Source organism: Staurois parvus, unplaced genomic scaffold (assembly GCF_062004578.1).
Source record: "Staurois parvus isolate SC_StPar_1 unplaced genomic scaffold, SC_StPar_1.0 ptg000457l, whole genome shotgun sequence".
Lineage (NCBI taxonomy): Eukaryota > Metazoa > Chordata > Amphibia > Anura > Ranidae > Staurois > Staurois parvus.
In genome coordinates, this window is record NW_028318253.1 from 1,094,098 (window position 1) to 1,117,084 (window position 22,987).

The following is a 22,987-nucleotide window of genomic DNA, read 5'->3' on the forward strand; positions in this document are numbered from 1 at the left end:
AAATCAAACCCCTGTGGAGTACATCATCATAAACCAGTGTTTCAAACAAACTCTCCAGAGTAAACAGACAAAAGGATATTTATTTTTACATTCTACAAATTCATTCTTTACAGATTAAAAATATTATTTTGCTACACATCAAACACACAAATATAAACTGGAAACGCTATCAAACCTTCACACACAGAAGAGTATTATACACAAACGCAGTTTTTTCTAATACAACCACTTGTACAATTATAGATCCGGATCTGCAGTATCTTAGCTTCTGAAGTTCACTGTCACACATAGTGGAGGGAGACAAATTGGGGACTAAGCAATGAACCAAGAAACTAATCAGCCAATTCGCTAGGAATTAGTGATGTCACTAAGACAGAGACCAATGGGCCCCACTTATTACAGGAACACTTCCTGTTGCCATTGCCTGGCTGTGTTCTGACAAACTATATTGGAAACCAAAAATGGAAGAACCTGATTGGTTTGTATAAGCAGCAAGGACCGTTCTTCCACATACCTAAAAGATGATAGCTTTGGTGGGACTGGTTCAGGATTGCAATTGGAAGTTGCAAATAATCACTTGTTTTTTTTAGCGACTCTCATGCTGGAAAAAATCAGGTATAAAGTAGAGGTACCTGAACATACCTGCATAGTCCTACCCTTAGAGCCTTGTTGCCGTGTGGTGCAATGCTTTGGTGCGATTCATTCTTACACTGGAGGAGTACATAGGTAGCACTAGAACATTACAATTTCCCTATTGATGTTACTATCCAGTGCTGTACAGGATGTTTGGATTCAGGGCTGGTGGCTTCTACACACTAAAAGATCTCCACACATTCCTTGGTTTGCGATGGAATTCAAGCGATCTCAGATCAAAGCATCACACCGCTGATAGAGTCCAGCTATTCATTTATTTTATTACAAGATCAGGATAACTTCACTGCAATGTAATTCTACTTGCATTGGAATAAATGTATAGCTTGGACCAATCCAAGTATATATATTCCATATCTAGTGATCCCTGTTGAAGCTGAAAATCACTGCAGTGGCCTCCGCTCCTACGGTGATCACGGCTGTCTTCCAGGTCCCATGCCAAGTGGCTGCGCGGCTGCAGAGAGACCACACGGGGATGCTCGCTCGGCATGGGCACCATTCCGAGAACACCTTGCATTTTTTCAATGAATGCAGTGTTCTCTGGTTGAAGAAGACAGTGAGGTGGGGTGGTGAGGTCACAAACTCCACTTTGGTGGAGGTGTATTTTCTCAATATAGATCCTCCCTATAAGTGAACCTTCCACAGTATACAGAAGGTCCATTTTTTGCCAGACTCTGTCCCCCCAAAACACAAATAGCTTTTAAAAGCCATTTGTAAACATATCAGCACCACCTTCCCTTCTGTGCTGAGATGGTCATAGATAGGCAGATAACTGTTAACACTAGCATAATCTGCCCCCCCTATGTAACCTTTCAAAGCAGAATACAACAGATCTATCTTGTATCCACTTAGCTAGGTCCATTAAAGCAGTCAAACTTTCTGAGCCCTAACAAAGGAGGAGCATGTTTGACCCCCCCCCGAAACATGTTGATTGCTGTATACAATCATTTTATGAACAATGAAAGCATTCTAGACTATTCCACCCTTAGATCGGTGCAAGTGGCGTACATACATACTTTAAGTTACTTTTCTAGGGACCCAACAATGGGTAGCCTTGCTCCACGGGAGCAGCCTCACCACAGTAAGTCAACTCATCGAACAATTATGGTCCTTTTGTGTTCTGGAACGAATAAGTGTTGAAGACCTAGTGCCTCTCTGATCTATTTCAGGGTTGATTTACTAAAACTGAAGAGTGCAAAAATCTGGTGCAGCTGTGCATGGTAGCCAATCAGGTTCTAACGTCAGCTTGTTCAGTTAAGCTTTGACAAAAAAAAACTGGAAGCTGATTGGCTTTTAGGCAGAGCTGCACCAGATTTTACACTCTCCAGTTCTAGTAAACCAACCCCTTTGTATCATTTATCCCATCTGGTTACCTCAGTTACAAATAATTGGGTTGGTCACCAACAGCTGGGAGGTGGTATAGGGGGCCAGTCCTGCACTGTCAGAGCTTCCTAATGAATGAGGACGTTTGTACGTAGGAAGAGGCGTCCAAAGGGCAGCATCATTGTGCATATGTAATTAGATGTGGAAGATGCGGAGGGCTGACAAAGCTAACCTGAACTGCAAATCAATGATGGCAATATAAATGTGTTAGCCCTGAAATAGTTCTCTTGACCAATACTGGGAGCTCACAGGAGCAACAGGTAAATTGAAAGTATAGTACAAAACAGGAAGTAGGAAGCACAGGGTGATCCTCATTGTTGACTGGAATTCCATTTTAAATAAGCAAAAAAACAAAAAAAAAACAAAACAAACTGAGGCATGTAAACCATACATACTGCAATCAATCGATAGCCACAAACCACTGCTCACATATGGGTAAGTAAAGGAAGGATCACGCTTGTCCATTAAGTGTTGAGTCAGCAGGACACGGCTTAGCTTGGGTGACCTACAATTGACCATAAAGTACGGTGTGCCGCCAATACCACATGGCGAACCTATACAAAAGCTCCACATATGCTATGCCTGTGGCACCACAACATATGGCTGGTGGGGGACACATTTTTGTCGATCGTTGCAGGTGTAGATCCAGCGTGGACGGACAAATGACAAATTACAGTTTTCATTGAGAGCCTGGCAAGGAAGAAGAGGAGGTTAGTGAAAGCCATTACTGAGCATTCTAAATGACACTAACAAAAACTTTAGAGCTAGATGCAATAAATGATAAATAAATAAAATATAAATAGCAATGAACAATGCTGCCACTTCTATTATAATCAATATGACCAACAAATGAACCCTCAAAGTGATTCAGTAGCGCAAAAAATATATAAATATGCGAATAAATGAATAAGTGATCACTCAACAGAAGTGAAAAAAATATATATAAAGTCCATAAAAAGTCTCTTCCACCAAATAAATCTTGAAATTCCCAAAAAGAAATTACCACGTGCAAAAGGATGGCGTTCCCCCTTTCAGGTATGCACTCACCGAATAGCCATGCCCCCCATTCTCACAGTTGCCTGGAATCACTTATTAACCACTTGCCTACCGGGCACTTATACCCCCTTATGTACCAGGCCAATTTTCAGCTTTCAGCGCTGTCGCACTTTGAATGACAATTGCGCGGTCATGCAAGATTGTACCCATATGAAATTTTTATCATTTTTTTCTCACAAATAGAGCTTTCTTTTGGTGGTATTTAATCGCTGCTGGGCACTTTACTTTTTGTGCTATAAGCAAAAAAAGTGCAAAAAAATGTGAAAAAAAAAACAAAAAGTTTCTTTGTTTCTATTATAAAATTTTTCAAACAGGTAATTTTTCTCCTTCACTGATGTGCGTTGATGAGGCAGCACTGATGGGCACTGATAGGCGGCACTTATGGGCACTGATAGGCAGCACTGATAGGCGGCACTGATAGGCAGCACTAATGAGGTGGCACGGATAGGTGGCACTGATATGCGGCACTGATAATGGGTACTGATAGACAGCACTGATAGGTGGCACTGACATCACTGCTGGGCACTGACTGGCGGCACTGACTGGCACAACCGCTGGGCACTGACTGGTGGCACTGACTGGCAGCACTGCTGGGCTGCACTGATGGGTGGCACTGGTGGGCACAGGTGGGTGGAACTGGTGGGCACTGGTGGGCACAGGTGGGTGGGCAAGGTGGGTGGCACTACTGGGCACAGGTGAGTGGGCACAGGTGGGTGGCACTGCTGGGCACAGGTGGGTGGCACTGCTGGGCACAGGTGGGCGCACTGCTGGGCACAGGTGGGCGGAAATTGTGTGTGGCACTGCTGGGCACCGATCATCAGGGCACTGATGATCAGTGATCCTGATGATCAGTGCCGATCCCCGCTCTGACAACTGCCGGTTTTCGGCAGCACTTTCCTCACGATCTGACAGCGCGAGGAAAGTGCAGCCGGGAACCGGCATTTGCATTTCCCGGTGATCAGCATGTCATTGGACACGGCTGATCACGTGGTAAAAGGCCGCTGTGATTGGCCTTTTACCATGTCACGTGATCAGCTGTGTCCGTAGGACACAGCGATCACGGAGATCGCCGGGTGCGCGCAGGAGAGCGCGTTCTGGGAGGACGTCATATGACGTCCACCCAGAACTGGCCGGCCGCAGTGCAACCGTCATTTTGCTATCTGCGGTCGGCAGGTAGTTAAATAAATCCAGGTGGGAAGGAAATCAGTATCGATATTGTTTCAATCCTCTCTGTTTAGCCTCCAATCTCCATATCTGTCATTCCCATGATCAGCTCACGCCACTCCACAATTTAACAGATTCCTAATAATGAGGAGCTTATGGCAACATAGATAACACTCTTCTTCTCATTAATCTTTCTCTCTCAGGATTAGTGGTCATGTAGAAACAGAAAAGAAACACCCCAATGGTGCAGTACGAAATGACACCTTTAATCACTATAAATAGACAGCCACTTACACAATTTTGGCAAATAAAAAGCCCATAGATACTGTTTTACATCACACTGCAGTACTTATGGACTTTTTATTTGCCAAAATTTGGAAAGTGAAACAATATCGATACTGGTTGATTTCCTTCCCACCTGGATTTATTTAATAAGCGATTCCAGACAACCATGAGAATGGGGGGGCATGGCTATTCGGTGAGTGTATACCTGAAAGGGGGAACGTCATCCTTTTGCACGTGGTGATTTCTTTTTGGGAATTTCAAGATTTATTTGGTGGAAGAGACTTTTTATAGACTTTATATATATTTTTTTCACTTATGTTGAGTGATCACTTATTTATTTACATATTTATATATTTTATGCGCTACTGAATCACTTTGAGGGTTCTTTTGTTGGTCATACTAACAAACATGCGCCTGTTCAATGAATGGGTTGAATACAGGGGGGGAGTCACTGCAATGGCAAAGACCACAGAGGTGCACATTAGTACAGTGGCAGTGAGAGCTGAGGCATGTGTCAGTACAGTGGCAGCAAGCACAGATGCAGGTGTTAGGTGTTGATGCAGAGGGAGAGGTGGGGACAGCAAAGGGGTAGGATGGGGGCAGGTGTGGTGTGGGAAATAAAAAGGATGGGGGTCAGCCGCGGTGTTGAGATTGCTTGAATAGAGACGTTTAGCATAAAGGTTAAGTGGTTGAGAGGTTTCAGGTTTGAGTATTCTAAATGACGTGACGACACACTGGGTAGGAGGACTCACATCTTCAAAGCTGTCGTCCCATTCCTGAGCCGTTATCACGTACTGGACCTTGTCATTCATGTATTCCTCCAGTTCCCTGTACAGACATTACAGTACAAATGGAATTAGAAGGAAGGCGACATGTATTTGACCAAACCGTAAATTATATCTAGCTGGCAATTGGTAGCTTTAATACTTGGTGTCATCCTAGACTCCAATATGTCCTTCCAGCCCCAGGTTCAATCGTTGACAAACTCATGTAGACTCCACCTCCGCAACATCGCCAAAATACATTTGTTCCTAACCCCGGAAACTACGAAGCAACTCATTCACTCCCTTATCATATCACGACTTGACTACTGCAACTCCCTCCTCACTGGCCTACCCCACCACAGGCTATCCCCGCTACAGTCGATCCTGAATACTGCAGCCAGACTCATCCACCTTACCAACCGCTCCGTTTCCGCAACCCCCCTCTGCCAATCCCTCCACTGGCTTCCGATTGCCCAACGGATCAAATTCAAAATGCTAACACTGATGTACAAAGCTGTCCATAACACTGCCCCAAACTACATCACCAACCTGATATCCAAATACCACCCAAAACGTACTTTCTGCTCCTCACAAGACCTCCTTCTCTCTAGTTCCCTGGTCATCTCCTCCCTGGCTCGCCTCCAGGACTTCACCCATCCTCTGTAACTCCCTACCCCAATCCATCAGACTATCACCTACTCTCCTCTCCTTTAGGCGCACCCTGAAATCCCACCTCTTCAGGGAAGCCTACCCCGCTCTCTGCTAATCGCCGATCTCCTCCACTCTTCCTACCACTCCATCCCCCACAGCTATTCCTCCCGTACCACTATCCCCTCCCTCCTAGATTGTAAGCTCCAAGGAGCAGGGCCCTCGAACCCCTCATGTATCGCATTGTATTGTTATTGTACTGTCTCATGTATTGTCTCCCATTGTAATGTACAGCGCTGAGCGAACTGTTGGCGCTTTATAAATACTGTATATTAATAATTAAATGAACACTTACCCATTAAAAGCCACAATGTATCGCTGGAGCATCCTGCGCTCAGATGGAGGAAATTCTCCATATAAGAAAAAACGTTTACCAGCAAAGAGATCTGTATTGCAAAAAGAAAAATTTTGAAATTAAAATAATAACTATTGGTGAACTCTCGATGTTATATTAAGCAAGGAGGGGGTCAGAATATTAAATCAGAAATCCAGCCTTTTACTAACACAGGGCTGAGGGGATTAAAAATAACATTTAAAAAATCTGGATTGTACTTTAAAGAATATGTAAACCCAACATTTCATATTCCTGATATGTACCTGCTGTACCATGTACTTGTATGAAAAAGTATCCTGTTCTGTTTGTATTGATTCCTTTGTGTGAAATCCCTGGTGTTCCTGCCAGTTTCTGCTTTCCCTTTAAAAACTGACTACATTAGGTAGGAGAGCACAGTGTGGTCAGTTCTCTAGCTGTGCTGGGAACTCAGCCTGCTCTCCTCCAATGATCAGATTTCTGCTGACATGCCCCCTCGCAGCAGCAGAGAACAGAGGAAAAAGAGAAAAAAAGTATTTAAAATTTTTTTTAGATCTATACACAAATGTTTTGACTTTCATTTCTATTTTAAACTGAATGGATTGTTTTACAAAGGTTTACATATTCTTTAAAGCTGAACTTCAGGAAAAGAAACAAATGAATGCAGATCTGTATTTTTTATTACATCATGAGATGTATTTTTTTTTAAATGCAAGCAGAGTGTGTACCTGAATTTGACCTGGTATCAGATAAGGAGGGGCAGAAATGGAACCCAACTGGGAGAAGGAAGGGCAGAAATGGAACCCAAATTGGAGAAGGAAGGGCAGAAATGGAACCCAACTGGGAGAAGGAAGGGCAGAAATGGAACCCAAATGGGAGAAGGAAGGGCAGAAATGGAACCCAACTGGGAGAAGGAAGGGCAGAAATGGAACCCAACTGGGAGAAGGGCAGAAATGGAACCCAACTGGGAGAAGGAAGGGCAGAAATGGAACCCAAATGGGAGAAGGGCAGAAATGGAACCCAAATGGGAGAAGGGCAGAAATGGAACCCAAATGGGAGAAGGGCAGCAATGGAACCCAAATGGGAGAAGGGCAGAAATGGAACCCAAATGGGAGAAGGGCAGAAATGGAACCCAAATGGGAGAAAAAAGGGAAGAAATGGAACCCAAATGGGAGAAAAAAGGGCAGAAATGGAACCCAAATGGGAGAAAAAAGGGCAGAAATGGAACCCAAATGGGAGAAAAAAGGGCAGAAATGGAACCCAACTGGGAGAAGGAAGGGCAGAAATGGAACCCAAATGGGAGAAGGAACTGCAGAAATGGAACCCAAATGGGAGAAGGAACTGCAGAAATGGAACCCAAATGGGAGAAGGAAGGGCAGAAATGGAACCCAAATGGGAGAAGGAAGGGCAGAAATGGAACCCAACCAGGGGTTATTAATGCAAATGTGCTGACAAGGAAAGTGCTCATGGGAAAAAGGAGCAGAGAAATTAGCTCATCAGCCAGCTGCTGCTCATTCACTGTCCAGCCAGCAGGCTGGAAAAAAAGAGAGAGGACACCACTGCATTCATTTAAAGTTACTGGTGTCATCTACCAGGCTGTGCTGTGTAAGGACACCAAGTAAATCTCAGGACTAGATGGACAGAAATTCAAATCCATTGTCAAGTACAAATCTCACATATATGTGTTTTGACTGTGTTTAGTTCAGCTTTAAATTACAAAATGGGCCATGCTGCAAATGTATTTGGCAAGTAAATTTTTAACATAAGTGAAGATATTCTTTAAGCCAAAACATGTCTGTTTTAGGATTCTTTTTTACTGTAAAGTGAAAGGATATTTAATATAATATGCCAGTTACGTGGCCCCACATGCTATTCCAACCTGGAAGATCCGGAATGGGCAGGTCCACTTCTGGCTCCTCCTCTACATCCGTGTTTTCATCTGTAGACCCAGCATATGGATTGTCATCTTCTGGAGCAGAGCTCTTCTTTTCTCTTTTCAGCTTCTCCTCCTCCATCCTGAATGTAATCACATATCACAGATGGATGAGATCAAACACTGTCTCCAGGATGCCATACTATAACTTCTTTCACACAGGTGTTACGATTAGGTCTGCCTCTCAGTTTTTCATGCAGATCTGATTGGAAGCTCCATGCAGGTTTATGGGCAGGTGAATGTAAACAAACTTGTGCCCATTTAGCCCGGGTTCACAGTGTGTGGTGAGGGACACCGCATGTAATTCGCACAGAAATTGGACTGCATTCCTGTGCGAATTACATGCAAATGTCTGTGCAGTGCGATTTGAGCCATACATTGTTCTGTCCATTGCAAAAAGTGAAAATCCTCTAGCGTCGCTGCCATACTACTTTTGCCCCTCTGTTGGAGAACAGTCACTTTGGTGACATTGTTTGACAGGATCCTGACCAGAAGGCCTCAGGAAAGGTTTGGTCGACGCTCCAGAGAGAACCAGCGCACGACTCCACCTCAGCCAGGCAGGCTGATATCCCTCAGGATAACTGTTTAGGGGAAGGGAAAATTAAATGGATGCCTGAGGTACAGGGCATGGAACCACCGTAAGAGGTCAGAGTCTTTTCTGACCAGTGTCCTACTACTGTAGGTGGCGATATAACCCTATGGTCAAAAATTAGAAGAGCTGTGTCTGTCAATGAATGTCAGAGAATTGACCTTGTCTGTTTTTCCAGACCCCAATGTGATGGATTGGAGGCAGCCTAATGTAAATAGATACTTTTACACCATTCACATCAGGCTGCCCATAAAATCGATAAAAGTTGGCCAGTTTTCTGGTCAAAAGGACGATGAAAAACTGAACAGGCACAGATGTCGCAAAGCTGACTCTTGCCCTGTTCTGCTCCAAATCAGCAGGGGCTCTGCTCACGGATTACTTGCTGAACAGAGCTGAGCGCCCTATCTGAAAGGACCCTAAGAGAAAAAATGTCACCTCCCCTAATACCAAATTAGCTATTGTCATTGTCCTTCAATTATCTTATAAGAAAACTGATGGTTACTACATAGGGCAACATAGTTATATATGTAACTTTACTTTAAAGCAGACCTTAGTGGCCAAGTCCACTTATTCAAGGTGCCCCCTTCTTTCCATTCCATAAAGCACTACATAAAGTACCTGTGGGGGGAAAAATAGTTATATGCTATACTCCCATTTCCCTCACTTTTGTAGTGCAGGCAGTGACATCATCCTATTAGATGTCATAATGAGGTCATATTTAAAGACATAACCCCCAAATTCTTTCCCAAGTGCCAATACTTTCCAGCAGAGGACATTATACTTACTTCCTCAGCTCATCCTCTGTATCACCACCTGAGTCCTCTTCATCACAGCGTCTTCCACCTGTAACAATCAGAGGCCGACAGAGGTGTCAACAGCTTGCAAAGAGTTTAGTCAACATGAGCTCTAAGGCCAAAGTCGGAGGTACTGTAAGTGCTAGGGTGGAAATAGAAGTTTTCAATGCCAGTGATCCAAAAACTTTCATCAAAGTCATTCAATATTAAATGCTGACCATAAAGTCACAGAGGTAAGTCAAATTTACATCCCGGCCTTCCCCAGTCTTGCCAGGAGGGAAAATAGTAGGAAATTATGTAAAGGGAGAGGGGAGGAAAGAAAAGAAACTGAATTGTAAATTTAGTGAAACACGTGCTTTAAAGCAATTCTAAAGGTTAATTTTTTTTTTCGTAAAATAACAAACATCTCTATACTTACCAGCTGTATGCAGTGGTTATGGACAGAGCAGCCTGGATTCTCCTCTTCTTGGGTCCCCCCGCAGGATCTCCTGTCTGTCGGATGCCCCCACAGCAAGCAGCTTGCTATGGGGGCACCCACTGCTCAGTGGACATGGAGCCGCGGCTTGGCCCCTCCTCACTGGCTGACTGGCTGTGATTGACAGCAGCAGGAGCCAGTGGCTCCCACTTGCTGTCTCAGCCAATGAGGAGGCAGAGACCCAGAACAGTGGAGGCTGTCATTCACATTGCTGGATCACGATGGAGCTCATGAAAGTATTGAGGGGGCTGGTGGCACTGCTGCACACAGAAGGTTTTTTACCTTCATGCATGGAAAACCTTGAGCCTTTACAACCACTTTAAGAATGGGGAGAATAAATAGTATAAGGAGTCTCACCCATATCCTCCTCATCTGTAGATGCTCCAAACAAATCCTCCTCTGTTGGTCTCTTGGGTTTCTCCTCCTCCTCTTCCTCACTATCCTCCTCTTTGACTGCTATTTTAGCTGGCTGGGCCTTAGCTGGGCTGGACCCCTGAGTCTTGTGGTTTGTCCGGCTGTTTTCTGGATTCTGATATCAAAGTGAAAAACACAAGATAGGAACACAACATGAAGGATGAATAAAAGGGGAACTTTACCCATAACAACTTGATAAAAATAATGTTCTTTAGCCAGTAACATACATTCCACATTAATAATTTTGCTACCAAAATGAGTGTGTGCTGTAAATTGCCTCCAGCATTGTTTGTTTCTTATTAATGGAGGTTGCCATTTTCCTGAAGCTCAGAGCTCCTGAACAGCAGTAAATCTTTAGGCTGTTAGCAGATTGGCCCCTACAAATTCAGCACAGCACTGCAAAATAAAGAGAAAGTGAGCATGTGCAAAGCAGAATGATACAGTGCGGTGCTGGATTTTAAAAAGTATAGGAGCTTATTTATATTGTTTACATCACTATACCTGCAAAAGGATCCATCCTGAAGTGATCTGGCTGGACTTTAAGATGACAGCTCATCTATCAGCCTCTACAACCTACATCATAAAAATACATTCTCTTTCCCTTGGCCAAAAAGAACCAGTCATGATTGGGCTTGGACAAGAAATGTTAATATTGTTTTGAAGTGAATTTGTAGTGGATTTGTATGTATTTTCATTATTTTAGCTGTCAGGTTACTATGAAACATTGCATGAGTATTTTGTTTTTATAGACCTTAGCATCTCAAGCAAGAATTTACACATATTATTTCCAAGCAGTCACTCCTCCCCTTCTTGCCATATAGCTCTGTGCAAACATTCGACTAGAAACCACTGTTCAAAAAAAGCAAACAAAAAAAAGAGCTTCTGCTATGTCTTTAGAAAGTCCCTTAGTTTTCTGGGGATCGTTTGTCATGGGTTTACCCCGTATTAAATATTTATTTGTAAAACAAAGATTGTTTCACTTTTGCTTTGAGAAACTAGTTCAGTTCCTTTTTAAAATGCTTAGTAAATGCCTACTGATAGTGATGCTCTTCAGATTAGGGTTTAAAAGCGAAGGATAAAAATGTGTACTGGACATAAGAAGCAAGCTGTCAGCAGGAATGGCATGCACATTGCTGCAGATACAGGCTAAAGAAATAAGATATGCTAGATACTGAGGATACTTACTGGTCTGTGTGTTGTGGCTTTTGGTCGGGGTGGAGAGTCCTCCTCACTGTCATCTTCAGTGCTGCTTTCAACACCATCCATCAAATATCTGGAATGAGAACAGTACATCAAATATTCTCTGTACTTCTCTTAATGGGGATATTCATGGCTATTAATGTATATGGAGATTGGTCTGTCCCTATTACTAGTTCAAGTGAAACCAATCAGTGGGGTTCTCATGCCATCCACCATACAGTTTACTGTGACTGCACTAAAGCCATAAAAGTTGTTTGCTTACTTAACCCCTTTACGCCGGCTGCATGCAAATGTGCCGCCTCCCGGCGTCTGGGCCTAGACGCTGAGCGGCCGCACATTTGCATTCATGTAACAAAAAACATATGTGCTGAGAGTGCGTGCCCTGCGCGCTCCCAGCACACATGTGCGGTACTCACAGAAAGGTCCTGGTCCGCTCTTTCCACTGGGACTTTTCCCGATCATGTGACCGGCCGTGACGTCACGGCGGCCACATGACACTAATCCCTGCCCCGTCCCGCCCACCTCCCGGCGCAGGAACTCCTCTTCACGCCAGGACAATCCGGTGTGAAGGGGTTAAAGATGGAACTCCAGCGTTACCTTTCATTTTGCACACTTGTAGAAAGTCCTTTCCTGTGTTAAAAGTTATTAGTCTCATTTCCCTGCACACTGAAACTTCCATACAAGCCTTAGAAGCTGCAGCAACTATCTTGCCCTCACCTCATTTTTGGGCTGGATGATTAAAGTGCTATCAGAACCTTCTCCTCCCGATCCTCAGTGTCCCTGCCAGCAATCAGCTTTCAGAGCTATTAACCATTCCCAGCATTAAGTGCGTTACCTAGGGCGGTCTGCATGCAAATGCAGTCTAAACAGAAACAACCTCTCCTGTGTTCTAAGACCCAGAGCAAGGGTGGATGGATGGAAACAGAACTTGAGAAAATGCGACCACCAATGCATAGAAGGTTGTGCGGGACCTACATGCTTGAGGACCTATATGTTTGATTTACTTCGTTGTTTGTGAGTATTATTCTCAATTTAATAAAATCACAGTTTATTGAGGTAATGCGCAAGGTTGGTGCGCTTTTTGTTTCACTTTGTAGTCCAAATGCAGTCTGCCTAGCAATGCCCACTCCTCAAGCCAACTCACCAGGCTGAGACTGCAGTGAAGACAGGGGAGCTGCCTACAAGCCCGATCATCAAGGTGGCCAACAATTACATGACCCGTCTTAAGAGGCAATCCACTGCTTGGGAGGGCTCTTAAAAGAAGGTTTGCAGCAGGATGCTGTGAACCTGCCAGCCCCTTCCATCAAACACAAATACAGGATAACCTCAATGCACTGTTTAATTGGGCAACTATGTGGCAAATGAGGTTTAATGTTGATAAATGTAAGGTTATGCACTTGGGGGCTAATAATATGCATGCATCATACATACTAGGGGGGTACAACTGGGGGAATCAATGGTGGAGAAGGATCTGGGAGTTCTGGTAGATCACAAGCTTAATAATGGCATGCAATGCCAAGCTGCGGTTTCTAAAGTGAGCAAAATCCTCTCTTGTATTAAAAGAGGTATAGACTCCAGAGAGAGAGAGAGATATAATTTCCCCGGTACAAATCATTAGTAACACCTCATCAGGATTATGCAGTTCAGCTTTGGGCACCAATTCACAAAAAGAACATTGGGGAACTGGAGAGCAGAGAAGGGCAACCAAACTGATAAGAGGCATGGAGGAGATCAGCTATGAGGAAAGATTAGAGGAACTGAATTTATTCTCTTGTGAGAAGAGATTAAAGTGATACTAAACCCAGGACCCTGCATTCACTATATCTGGTCTCACCGGACCCTGCATTCACTATATCCTGTCTCCCCGGACCCTGCATTCACTATATCTGGTCTCCCCGGATCCTGCATTCACTATATCTGCTCTCCCCGTACCCTGCATTCACTATATCCTGTCTCCCCGGACCCTGCATTCACTATATCTGGTCTCCCCGGACCCTGCATTCACTATATCTGGTCTCCCCGGACCCTGCATTCACTATATCTGGTCTCCCCGGACCCTGCATTCACTATATCTGCTCTCCCCGGACCCTGCATTCACTATATCTGCTCTCCCCGGACCCTGCCTTCACTATATCTGGTCTCCCACAGAACATGGAAATGCAATTATTTTAATAAATATAAACTGCTAAATACCTTTTACCAGTTAGAGCAGTCTTGTGACTTCAGCAGAGCACTGGTTAAAGCTTGTAGAAGTTTTCTTTGTGCTATAGGAGGATGTGAAACCCCTGACCCTGATTTGTCTGGGCAGTGCTGATTGGCAATGTGCTGATCACATGCACCATTCCAAGAAAAAAAAAAAAAAACCTCTCTAGCATTACACACCAAACTGAGCATGTGCACGCGACTATGGATTCAGTCTGTATCGTGTGGACATTTCAACAAGAGGAGGGGCAGAGAAGAAAAGCTCAAACAGCCTTTTTACACAATGCACAGGATAACGCCTTAGGCTCCACAGTGAGTATAACAAGCATGCTTTACTGCATATACAGACTGATTGTACTGTTGTGGGTTTAGTAACACTTTAAGGGGGGATATGATGAACATGTATAAATACATCAGTGGTCCATATAGTGGACTTGGTGTAGAGTTATTCACCCTGAGGTCATCACAGAGGACAAGGGGGCACTCTTTACGTCTGGAGGAAAAGAAATTTAATCTCCAAATACATAAAGGTTTCTTCACAGAGAAAGCTGTGAAAACGTGGAATAGACTCCCTCAAGAGTTGGTTCTGGCCAGCTCAGTGGATTGCTTTAAAAAAGTCCTGGATTCTTTCCTAGATCCACAGAATATAACTGGATACTAACATTTATAGGTAAGGTTGATCCAGGGAATATCTGATTTCCTCTCAGGGGATCAGGAAGGAATTTTTTCCCTGCAGGAGCAAATTGGATCGTGCTTTGCTGTTTTTTTTTTTGCTTTCCTCTGGATCAATGGTGGGTATAGGATAACTTTCTTTTTTTTCTTTGGTTGAACTGGATGGACTTTTGTCTTTTTTTTAGCCAGACTAACTATGTAACTATCTTACTGCAGTACATATATGAGCGAAGAGACCCAGCAATGACTATACTGACTCTAACAAGAGGTATATATTGAAAATTTTAAGTTTTGATCTCAACATTTTAATTGCATGCTGATCGGGGGGAGTGTGGAACAAGGAAAGATAAAATAGGTATGCATTACACTTTAGTTTGAAAGTCCATCTAATAACAAAAAGAGACAGACTTACTTTTTATAAGGTAAACGTTGCTTTGACCGGTAGCAGTCCATGACCCATTCTTTCCTCACAATGATTCCTCCTGCTGCTTTTACCTGGCTGTATTTTGGGGTATTGGCAAAGGCACATCTAGAAATGGATAAAAAAAAATATTGGCTGTACAAGTACTGACAAGTAACACAAATTAAAGTGCTTGTAAACCCTTACATATACCCAGTGAAGTGTCTGTCCTCAGGTGATGCACAGAGATTAAACAAATCCTCTTATATAGGTGTCACCTGCTTATCTATACCGTCTGTCCCCTACATCCATTCAAAGTGCAGAATTTACACACGATCTCTCAACTCTGAAAATCACAGAGCAAGGAGCTGAAGTTAAATCAGTGAGGAGAGCTCTGAGAGCTGGTTGGAGGGAAGGGACACACCCCCTTCACGCAACAAACAGGAACAGAGCTGAGGCTTTCAATCACAGGCTGTGCCCTCCTGTCACCATTTTTCATTTGTTGTCAGAAAAACCTGTCAGAAGTAATTCGTGCTTTTACTAGAGGAAGGCGGCAACAGACAGAAATGACACATAATGCTCTGGATTGCGACAAGTACACTATAGAGGGATATTCTTTGTTTATATTTCATGTCTGAGTTTTACAACCACTTTAATAGTAGTCATCTTGTATCTGCTCACTTGGTAATTAAAGCACGCTGATCAGCAAATTACATGTTTGCTTGAATAAATTTCTTACATGTGTCAATGTACAGCAACAGAATCTTTTTCCATTAAAAAGCAATCCTCGAGCGCCAGTCAGGTGATTTACTAGGCAGAGAGAAGCATGTTGGAATAATGATGTCACCAGTCTGCTGCAAGCAAGACAAATCATTTCTTCCATCTCCCCAGTGATCATTCACATTTTAACAAAAAATAAACCAATAACAATATAGCGTACTGTGCAGACCCAAGCATTTGTACAACTGGCCCATCTATGAGCCCACATCTTAGTGCAGAAGTAGATGCTGAACCTTGCGAACATGGAGCTGGTCTTTGGAGGAGAATTGGACGTGAAAAGAATGTAATTGAGTACTGGGATAAAAAGGCAATAAATACCTGTATGTGTCACACTTACACAATGCTCACAATGCTCTATGCACCCACCACTCCTGTTGAAGAAGTTGTTTTCTAATATGTCGCCATGGAGCGGGTGTATTTGTAGAGGTGGGTGTTGGATACAATTTATATGTTTTCCTGCTCCTAATACTCTGTGAATGTATTCGTTGGCTTTAAATGATATATTTAACATTTAGGAAAAGATTTTGCGGTATGAAGAGCATACAAATAGAAGCCAGCGTAGGTTCGTGGCTAGAGCATCCCTACACCAATTAGAATGTTTGAAACCATTTGATCTATTTGGAGGTAATGTTTATTCAAATATTTAGATTTATGCATATACAATGCGGCTCGTATTCCATCGTCCCCTTTGGGTCCCCAGGGGGTTTGGCCCCCTGGTTTTTCTCCTCCCCCCGTGCACCTGCAATATGATACTCTATTTAACCAGAATTGGAAAATATAAATTTTTGACTGTATGTTCTTGTTTTTGTTTATATTAGTAGTTAAATGTCTATATGATGATGGATCAAGCCCATGAAACACATTGAGCTCAAGCCTAAAAAGAATGAGCCTAAAGTTTATAAAGAATTGGATCATATGAGAAGAGATATGCTGTTCCCTGATGTTGTAAACTTTTCACTTTTTATACGATTCAGTATTGTTGATGTGAAATAAAGATGTCACATATATTGGATTCTGAAACACAATAAATTATGTTTTTATGTCTATGTTGCGCCTCAAAAGTCCCCATTCTTAGGTCTTTCTTTGGTTCAAATATACAATATTAGGGTGCATCACTGATATATATTTTAATATTAACAGCTATAGCAGTGCTCCCCAGCCTCAGCTAACACTCCCGGGCATGCCTCCTAAATGCTGCCTGACCTCCCAGCGGTGGTGGATCCTGCTCCAGCGGTCTCCACTCCTTGGGCCCGCTCACGGATAGCTCCAGGCGCACAACCATGAGGAGACCCAGTGTTCCCCATCAGACTGCAGCAGCAGTTCCCCTGCACCGTTCGCCATCCCTCAGGTACTGTGCCAGAGCCCCTTACTCTTCATGCATTCGGCAGGCAGATTCTCCCCACAATTGGAAATAGATGCTGTGGAACATGACTGGGACTTAAGGGAAAACATCAGCGCCCTCCCTACTAGGGCAGATATACAGCAACTGATAGCCTCAGCTGAAAACTCCTTTAAGCAAGCAATTGAGGGGATACGTGAGGACACAGTGGCACTGGTGTACAGAGTTGATGGCCTGGAGATAGGACAAGCGGACTCTCTACATACTATCACTGGTTTGCATGAGAGCTTTGCATGAGACCGCTAAACGCCATGAGGATATGTTAAACTCCCTCCTAGATCAGATTGATGACTACGAAAACAGGAACCAACGGCAAAATATTCGCATTAGGGGTCTGCCGGAAGCCACTTGGGCCAATGACCTGTCACACACAGATCAAGGCATATTTCACCAACTCCTGGGCAACTCAGCACCGGAGACCATTGAGTTCAATAGGGTTCACAGAGCCTTACTCAGAACCCCCAAGCTGCTGACAGGCCTTGGGATGTTATATGCCGATTACATAAACATTCAGTGAAAGAGGAGATTATGAGAGCAGCCTGTGACAAACCGAAAATTGACTTTGATGGTACTAACATCTCTCTTTCCAGACCTTTCTTGGAGAACTCGCATGCAGAAATGCAAAGTACGCACTCTGTTGGATGCCCTACGTGTAGTGAGTGTTTCTTACCGATGGGGGTTCCCCTTTTGCCTAACAGCCACTTTCTTGAAAATTTGGATCTCTCATCAACCGACTTCCCAGACTGGAGGCTCCACAGCGACGTCTCCCTACTACAGTGCCAGGAACACTGGCAACAGGCCTCTACGAGACCACATAAGAAGAATCGCACGGGCCATGACTTTGCTTCTTCAAAGACTTTCCCTCTTCTCCGAGGTCGTCACCCCGCTAGAATGTTCATCTTTCTTTAGGATATTATTTATATTTCATTCTTTTTGGTTGCTTTGTTGGTATGTTTTTAGTTATCCTCGGGGGGGGGGGGGGGAGATAGTTACTGCTAATTTTCCAGGTGCTACCTTATCCAGATTGTCCACTTCCTAATATCCTGATGGGCATCTTATTAAAAATGTATGGTGCTTATTCTCTTTATACTTATCACCATGGCTTCCAAAATAAAGATTGTGTCTTATGTTTCGGGGCTTTGCTCCACTCAAAAACGGGGCCGGCTCTGGCAGGAACTGCACAATCTGTCCCCAGATGTTTTATTTTTACAGGAGACACATTTCACTGCCAGCTCCACTCCCTGCCTACCTCTTCAGACGTTTGACCAATGGTATCACAAGTATATCACCTATTTCTAAACAAGCGGGGTGTCTATTGCGATTTGAAAATCTCGCCCCTTCTCCATACATTCTGTACAAACAGATCAAGACACCCGTTTCCTTTTTCTCAAAGGCTCGATTCACAACCAAAGGTATACATTTGCATCCATCTCTGCCCCGAATTCCCTTACTGTCAACTTCCTGTCAACCTCTCTTAAGCAGTTATCAACTTTCATGGAAGGTTTGGTAGTTTTGGGGGGTGATTTTAATATTGCCCTAGACCCCAGCATGGACACCTCCTCAGGTAAAACCCTGCTCTCTTTTTGAGCACTTAAGCATGTTAAAAGGCTCCTACATGACTTGATCTTATTCTTTGTGGAACAATTCTACCTGAGCAAGTTATTTCCTCCTCTTGGGATCATGATCTCAGACCACTCCCCAGTGACAATTTCCATTTGTCCCCCGACTGCCCACCAGGTGGAGAGAGTGTGGAGACTAAATGAAAACCTTTTAGGTGACCCCACCATTGTGGCGGCAGTGACAAGCTCTTTACAGTCCTACTTTGCAACCAATTCCTCTGAGGATATGTCCACGCAGGCCATATGGGAAAACCATAAACCCCATTCTGCCCTAGCCGATTCTCAGAGGTTAGAGGCCTTACGCACATCTTTATCCCAGTGCCTAGATTATAGAGCCCAGGATAAGCTTAGATTTTATGCCCACTGTTTCTATAAACACATGTAGCCGTCTCCTGGTCAGACAATTAAAAAAACAGCAAGCTCTACGCCATGTTCATGGCCTGACAGTACAAGGTGGGAAAATAGTGGATACACTATCCATTGCTGGAGAAATTCAGCATTTCTATGCCTCCCTCTATAACCTCCAGTCTGCCTTCCCTACTGAGGGTGACCAGGACCATATTGATAAGGTGCGGGCATACCTGAATGACTGCTCTCTTCAACTTTTTCTCCCAGATTATGGAAGAATTGGACCGCCCAATTACCACCGAGGAATTAGGCGCAATTTTTGCTCACCTCCCACTGGGCAAGAGTCCGGGACCGGACAGTTTCTCTAGCCGATATTAGAAAAAAATTCTTCTCCATCCTAGCTGAGCCATTATGTCATTACTTCAATTTCATTACAGCTACTAATTCCTTGCCTCTGGAGGCACTTCTAGCCCATATTACAGTGCTACCGAAGCCAGGTAAAGATCCCCAATACTGCCCCAACTATAGACCCATTTCGTTGCTGAACTCGGATTATAAGCTGTTGGCCAAACTTCTGGCTGTTCGACTCCAGAACCATGCTGCGGCCCTTGTGCATGCGAACCAGACAGGCTTTATGGTAGGCTGTGAGGCCAGAGATAACACTATTCTCGCTTCACATATCTTACGTTGGACCCAAAATGATCCTGCATGAACACCTTGTGTGGTTTTGTTGGATGGACTTCAAAAAGGCCTTCGACAGAGTGAACTGGACCTATATGATGGAAACACTTCGAAAAATAGGGCTTGGTGAACGAATGCTGGGCTAGATTTGGGCCTTATACCAGAAACCCAGCTCAGATGGAAGTAAATGGTCTGTTGTTTGATTACTTTAAATAATGGCAATGGGACTAGGCAAGGCTATCTCTTATCCCCTTTACTTATTGCCCTTGTCCTGGAACCTTTCTTAAGGCTAATCTGAATAGGGAAATTGCAGGGATCACTATTGGCTCTACAGAACACAAACTATTGGCTTACTCTGATGATTTCCTTTTTTATTTCTCTACTCAAATTTCTCTTACGGCTCTCATGGAAGAACTTCGTAAATTTGGCCCATTGTCTAATTTCAAAATCAATTATAACAAATCTTTGCTCTTGCCCATCCATGTTCCTTCTACCATAATGGATTCTTTACGCCACTCCTCTTTTGTGTGGCAGGAGAGATCACTACTGTACCTGGGAACTCTCCTGATCCGAAACGTCTATATGACCTCAATTACAGGGTGCTGTTGGACAGAGTTACGGTGACCTGAAGCTCTGGCAGACCTACCCCTTGACTTGGTTTTGGAGGGTGAATGTACTTCAAATGATAATCCCCTCTCTGATTGTGTACCTACTATACACAGTGCCAATTTGCTACCACAGACTTTCTTCAAAAGCTTACATCGGATTTTTCTGACTTTTGTTTGGCATGGGAAACGACTGGAGATTATCCTATAACATGTTACATAAAGATGAATTGGATGGTGGGGTCGGTATCCCAGATGTAGCCCTGTATTATAAGGCTATGGCTGCGTATTCTGAACTGGTGCTTCGATGCCGCTACTAAAATATGGGTCCCCTGGAGAAATCAATGGCTGATAGAAACCTGGCAGGAGCATCATGGCTTCCAACTGCCTCTAGAGGACTTTCTGACTGGAAATCTCGCTGACATGTAACACATTGGCGGTCTGGGACAGACTAAACGTGACTGGCCACTACACCTCCACGACACCTCCACTGGCGCCCTTGGGGGGATTCCCATGGTTCCCTCCAGGTGAAGACCTTACATTTTTACATTCTTATGGTACTGACGAGGATAGATCCTGTGTGAAATTTGCCCCTCATGATAAATTACTGCTCTTACCCGTAGTACAGGCTACATATGAACATTTCCCGCTTTCAGACTGAAGGTACCATCAGTTATCAGACGTTTTAGTAAGTTAGTACCTAAGTTAAGGACACGGGACGCTCTCGCCCCGTCCGAATCCATGTTTATCAAACTTACGGACACTTGCTTATCCATATGTATAAACTAATCCTTAGCGCTCATTCTCTGTCCATCACGTACTTTATGCGGGAATGGGAGAAGGAACTTGCATTGGAATCCCCCACACCAAATCTCATGAATTATTAAACTGACCCATGCAACCTCCATTAGCACCCATATTCAAGAGTCGTCCTATAAATTCCTAACTGGGCCAGATGTATCCTACTGCTGATGTGTGCTGTTTGAGGGGTTGTGGACAACGAGGCACCTTTCTCTACATCTGGTGGTTCTGCCCTAGAATCAGAGCATTTTGAGGAACGATTGCACCTAGGTTGCAAAGACAACTCTTAGATCCATAACCTGCTCTCCTTTACACTCTCTTTCATGGCGTTCCCTCCTTCTTAAAATCCTATAAACAGAGTGTCACTCCACATTTGCTGAATGCTGCAAAATCCTTAATCCCTAGATTTTGGAGGCAGACTACCTTTCCTTTGCTGGCTGACTGGAAAAGGGAAGTGAATACGATTATGGAGGCGGAGTGTTGGGAACATACAGTTAAAAACCAACAAAAGTTTGGGGATGTCTGGATGTTTTACTCTGGATGCTTAAATACAAAGTATTCTAATGGTATCGGTCAAAACCCCATTGGCTACTCTTACCTGGATTTATTTCTCTACTGCGTGTTATTGCTGCACTTACCTCCCCCCTCCCTTTGGTTTTATATTTGTTGATATTTTGCTAATAAGATTGGTCTATTTTTCCTATAAAATGTATCTATATAGGATTGTGTATTGTATTGTATTGTACTAGCCTTCTATATTTGATTCAATCACTATTAATGCCTTGTTTTGCACTGGGTACAACTTTCTATGGCATTTTCTTATGTGGCTAACTTTGGAATCCCATGTACCTTGTTGTACTGCTGTACAATATTGGCATCTCCTCTCTGTTACTTTTTCTTTATGTTGCCTCTGCAAATCAATAAACTTTGATAAAAAAAAAAAGAAACTTATCCAATGCTTGATCTCCAATGATCAATTTTACTTGGTATCTGTGTCACTAGTACTGAAGTAAAATTTAATGAACAAATACTACGTTGCTATGTTACTTAAAGAGACCCTGTCACCAACTAAAAAGGCAGGTAAAAGCACCTAAAAACTTTAAATGCTTACTGGCAGTGTATTTCCTTTCCATAAATTATTTTTTATTCACTTGCAATGTGCATTTGAACATGCTAGAAAATGTAACTACTCAAGAAAGAGTAAATTTCCTAAGCACAGCTCCCTCTCTATCTGCACATCATAGCCCTCACCTCTTCTAGGAGTGTGTTGGAAGAGTAATCTGAGTCTTCTGACATCACATTCAAGATAGTTGCACCCAAAAGCTGTCAAAGGGCTTTTGGATGTATACACAAGGGATGTTTTTAAAGGTAAATAAAATCGATAATGTGGGAGAAGTATGTTAAATTGAGTAGTCTACTGCGTCTCTTTTACCACTTCAACACTGCCATACGTATATATATGGCCTGGTATTGAAGCAGTTATACAACCATGATCCTGATATCTTTTTTTAGGGCCAGTGATTCTCTTTTTTGAAAAGTAATGGCTATGCAGTGGCTGCTCACTTTTAGTTTCACCTCCCTCCTTTACCGGGCTCTCTTGTTCAATCAAGGAGCCAAATAAAGATGTGGCTGGCGGCATCGGCTCCCCCAGACACAGTTCGAGGGACTGATGTTGTTCCTCCCACTGTATGCTGAAAATGATGAGGATTTTGTCATGTCCGGTTTGTTTGCTTATAGTTATGGGCTTCTGAAGC

The 22,987-nt window shown here is 43.5% G+C and overlaps 1 protein-coding gene across 1 annotated transcript in view; it reads right to left on the reverse strand.

The window, feature by feature from the left end:
- Positions 1-60: 60 nt before the first annotated feature.
- XRCC1 (X-ray repair cross complementing 1) overlaps positions 61-22,987 on the reverse strand; it is a 52,111-nt gene continuing 29,184 nt past the window's right edge. The window contains exons 11-18 of the mRNA XM_089688868.1: positions 15,013-15,129; positions 11,712-11,799; positions 10,470-10,641; positions 9,629-9,686; positions 8,201-8,337; positions 6,307-6,397; positions 5,292-5,367; positions 61-2,724 (exon numbers count right to left, since the gene is read on the reverse strand). Coding sequence (XP_089544994.1) covers positions 2,611-2,724; positions 5,292-5,367; positions 6,307-6,397; positions 8,201-8,337; positions 9,629-9,686; positions 10,470-10,641; positions 11,712-11,799; positions 15,013-15,129 — 853 coding nt within the window. The 3' untranslated portion in view covers positions 61-2,610. The remainder of the gene's footprint in view (positions 2,725-5,291; positions 5,368-6,306; positions 6,398-8,200; positions 8,338-9,628; positions 9,687-10,469; positions 10,642-11,711; positions 11,800-15,012; positions 15,130-22,987) is intronic.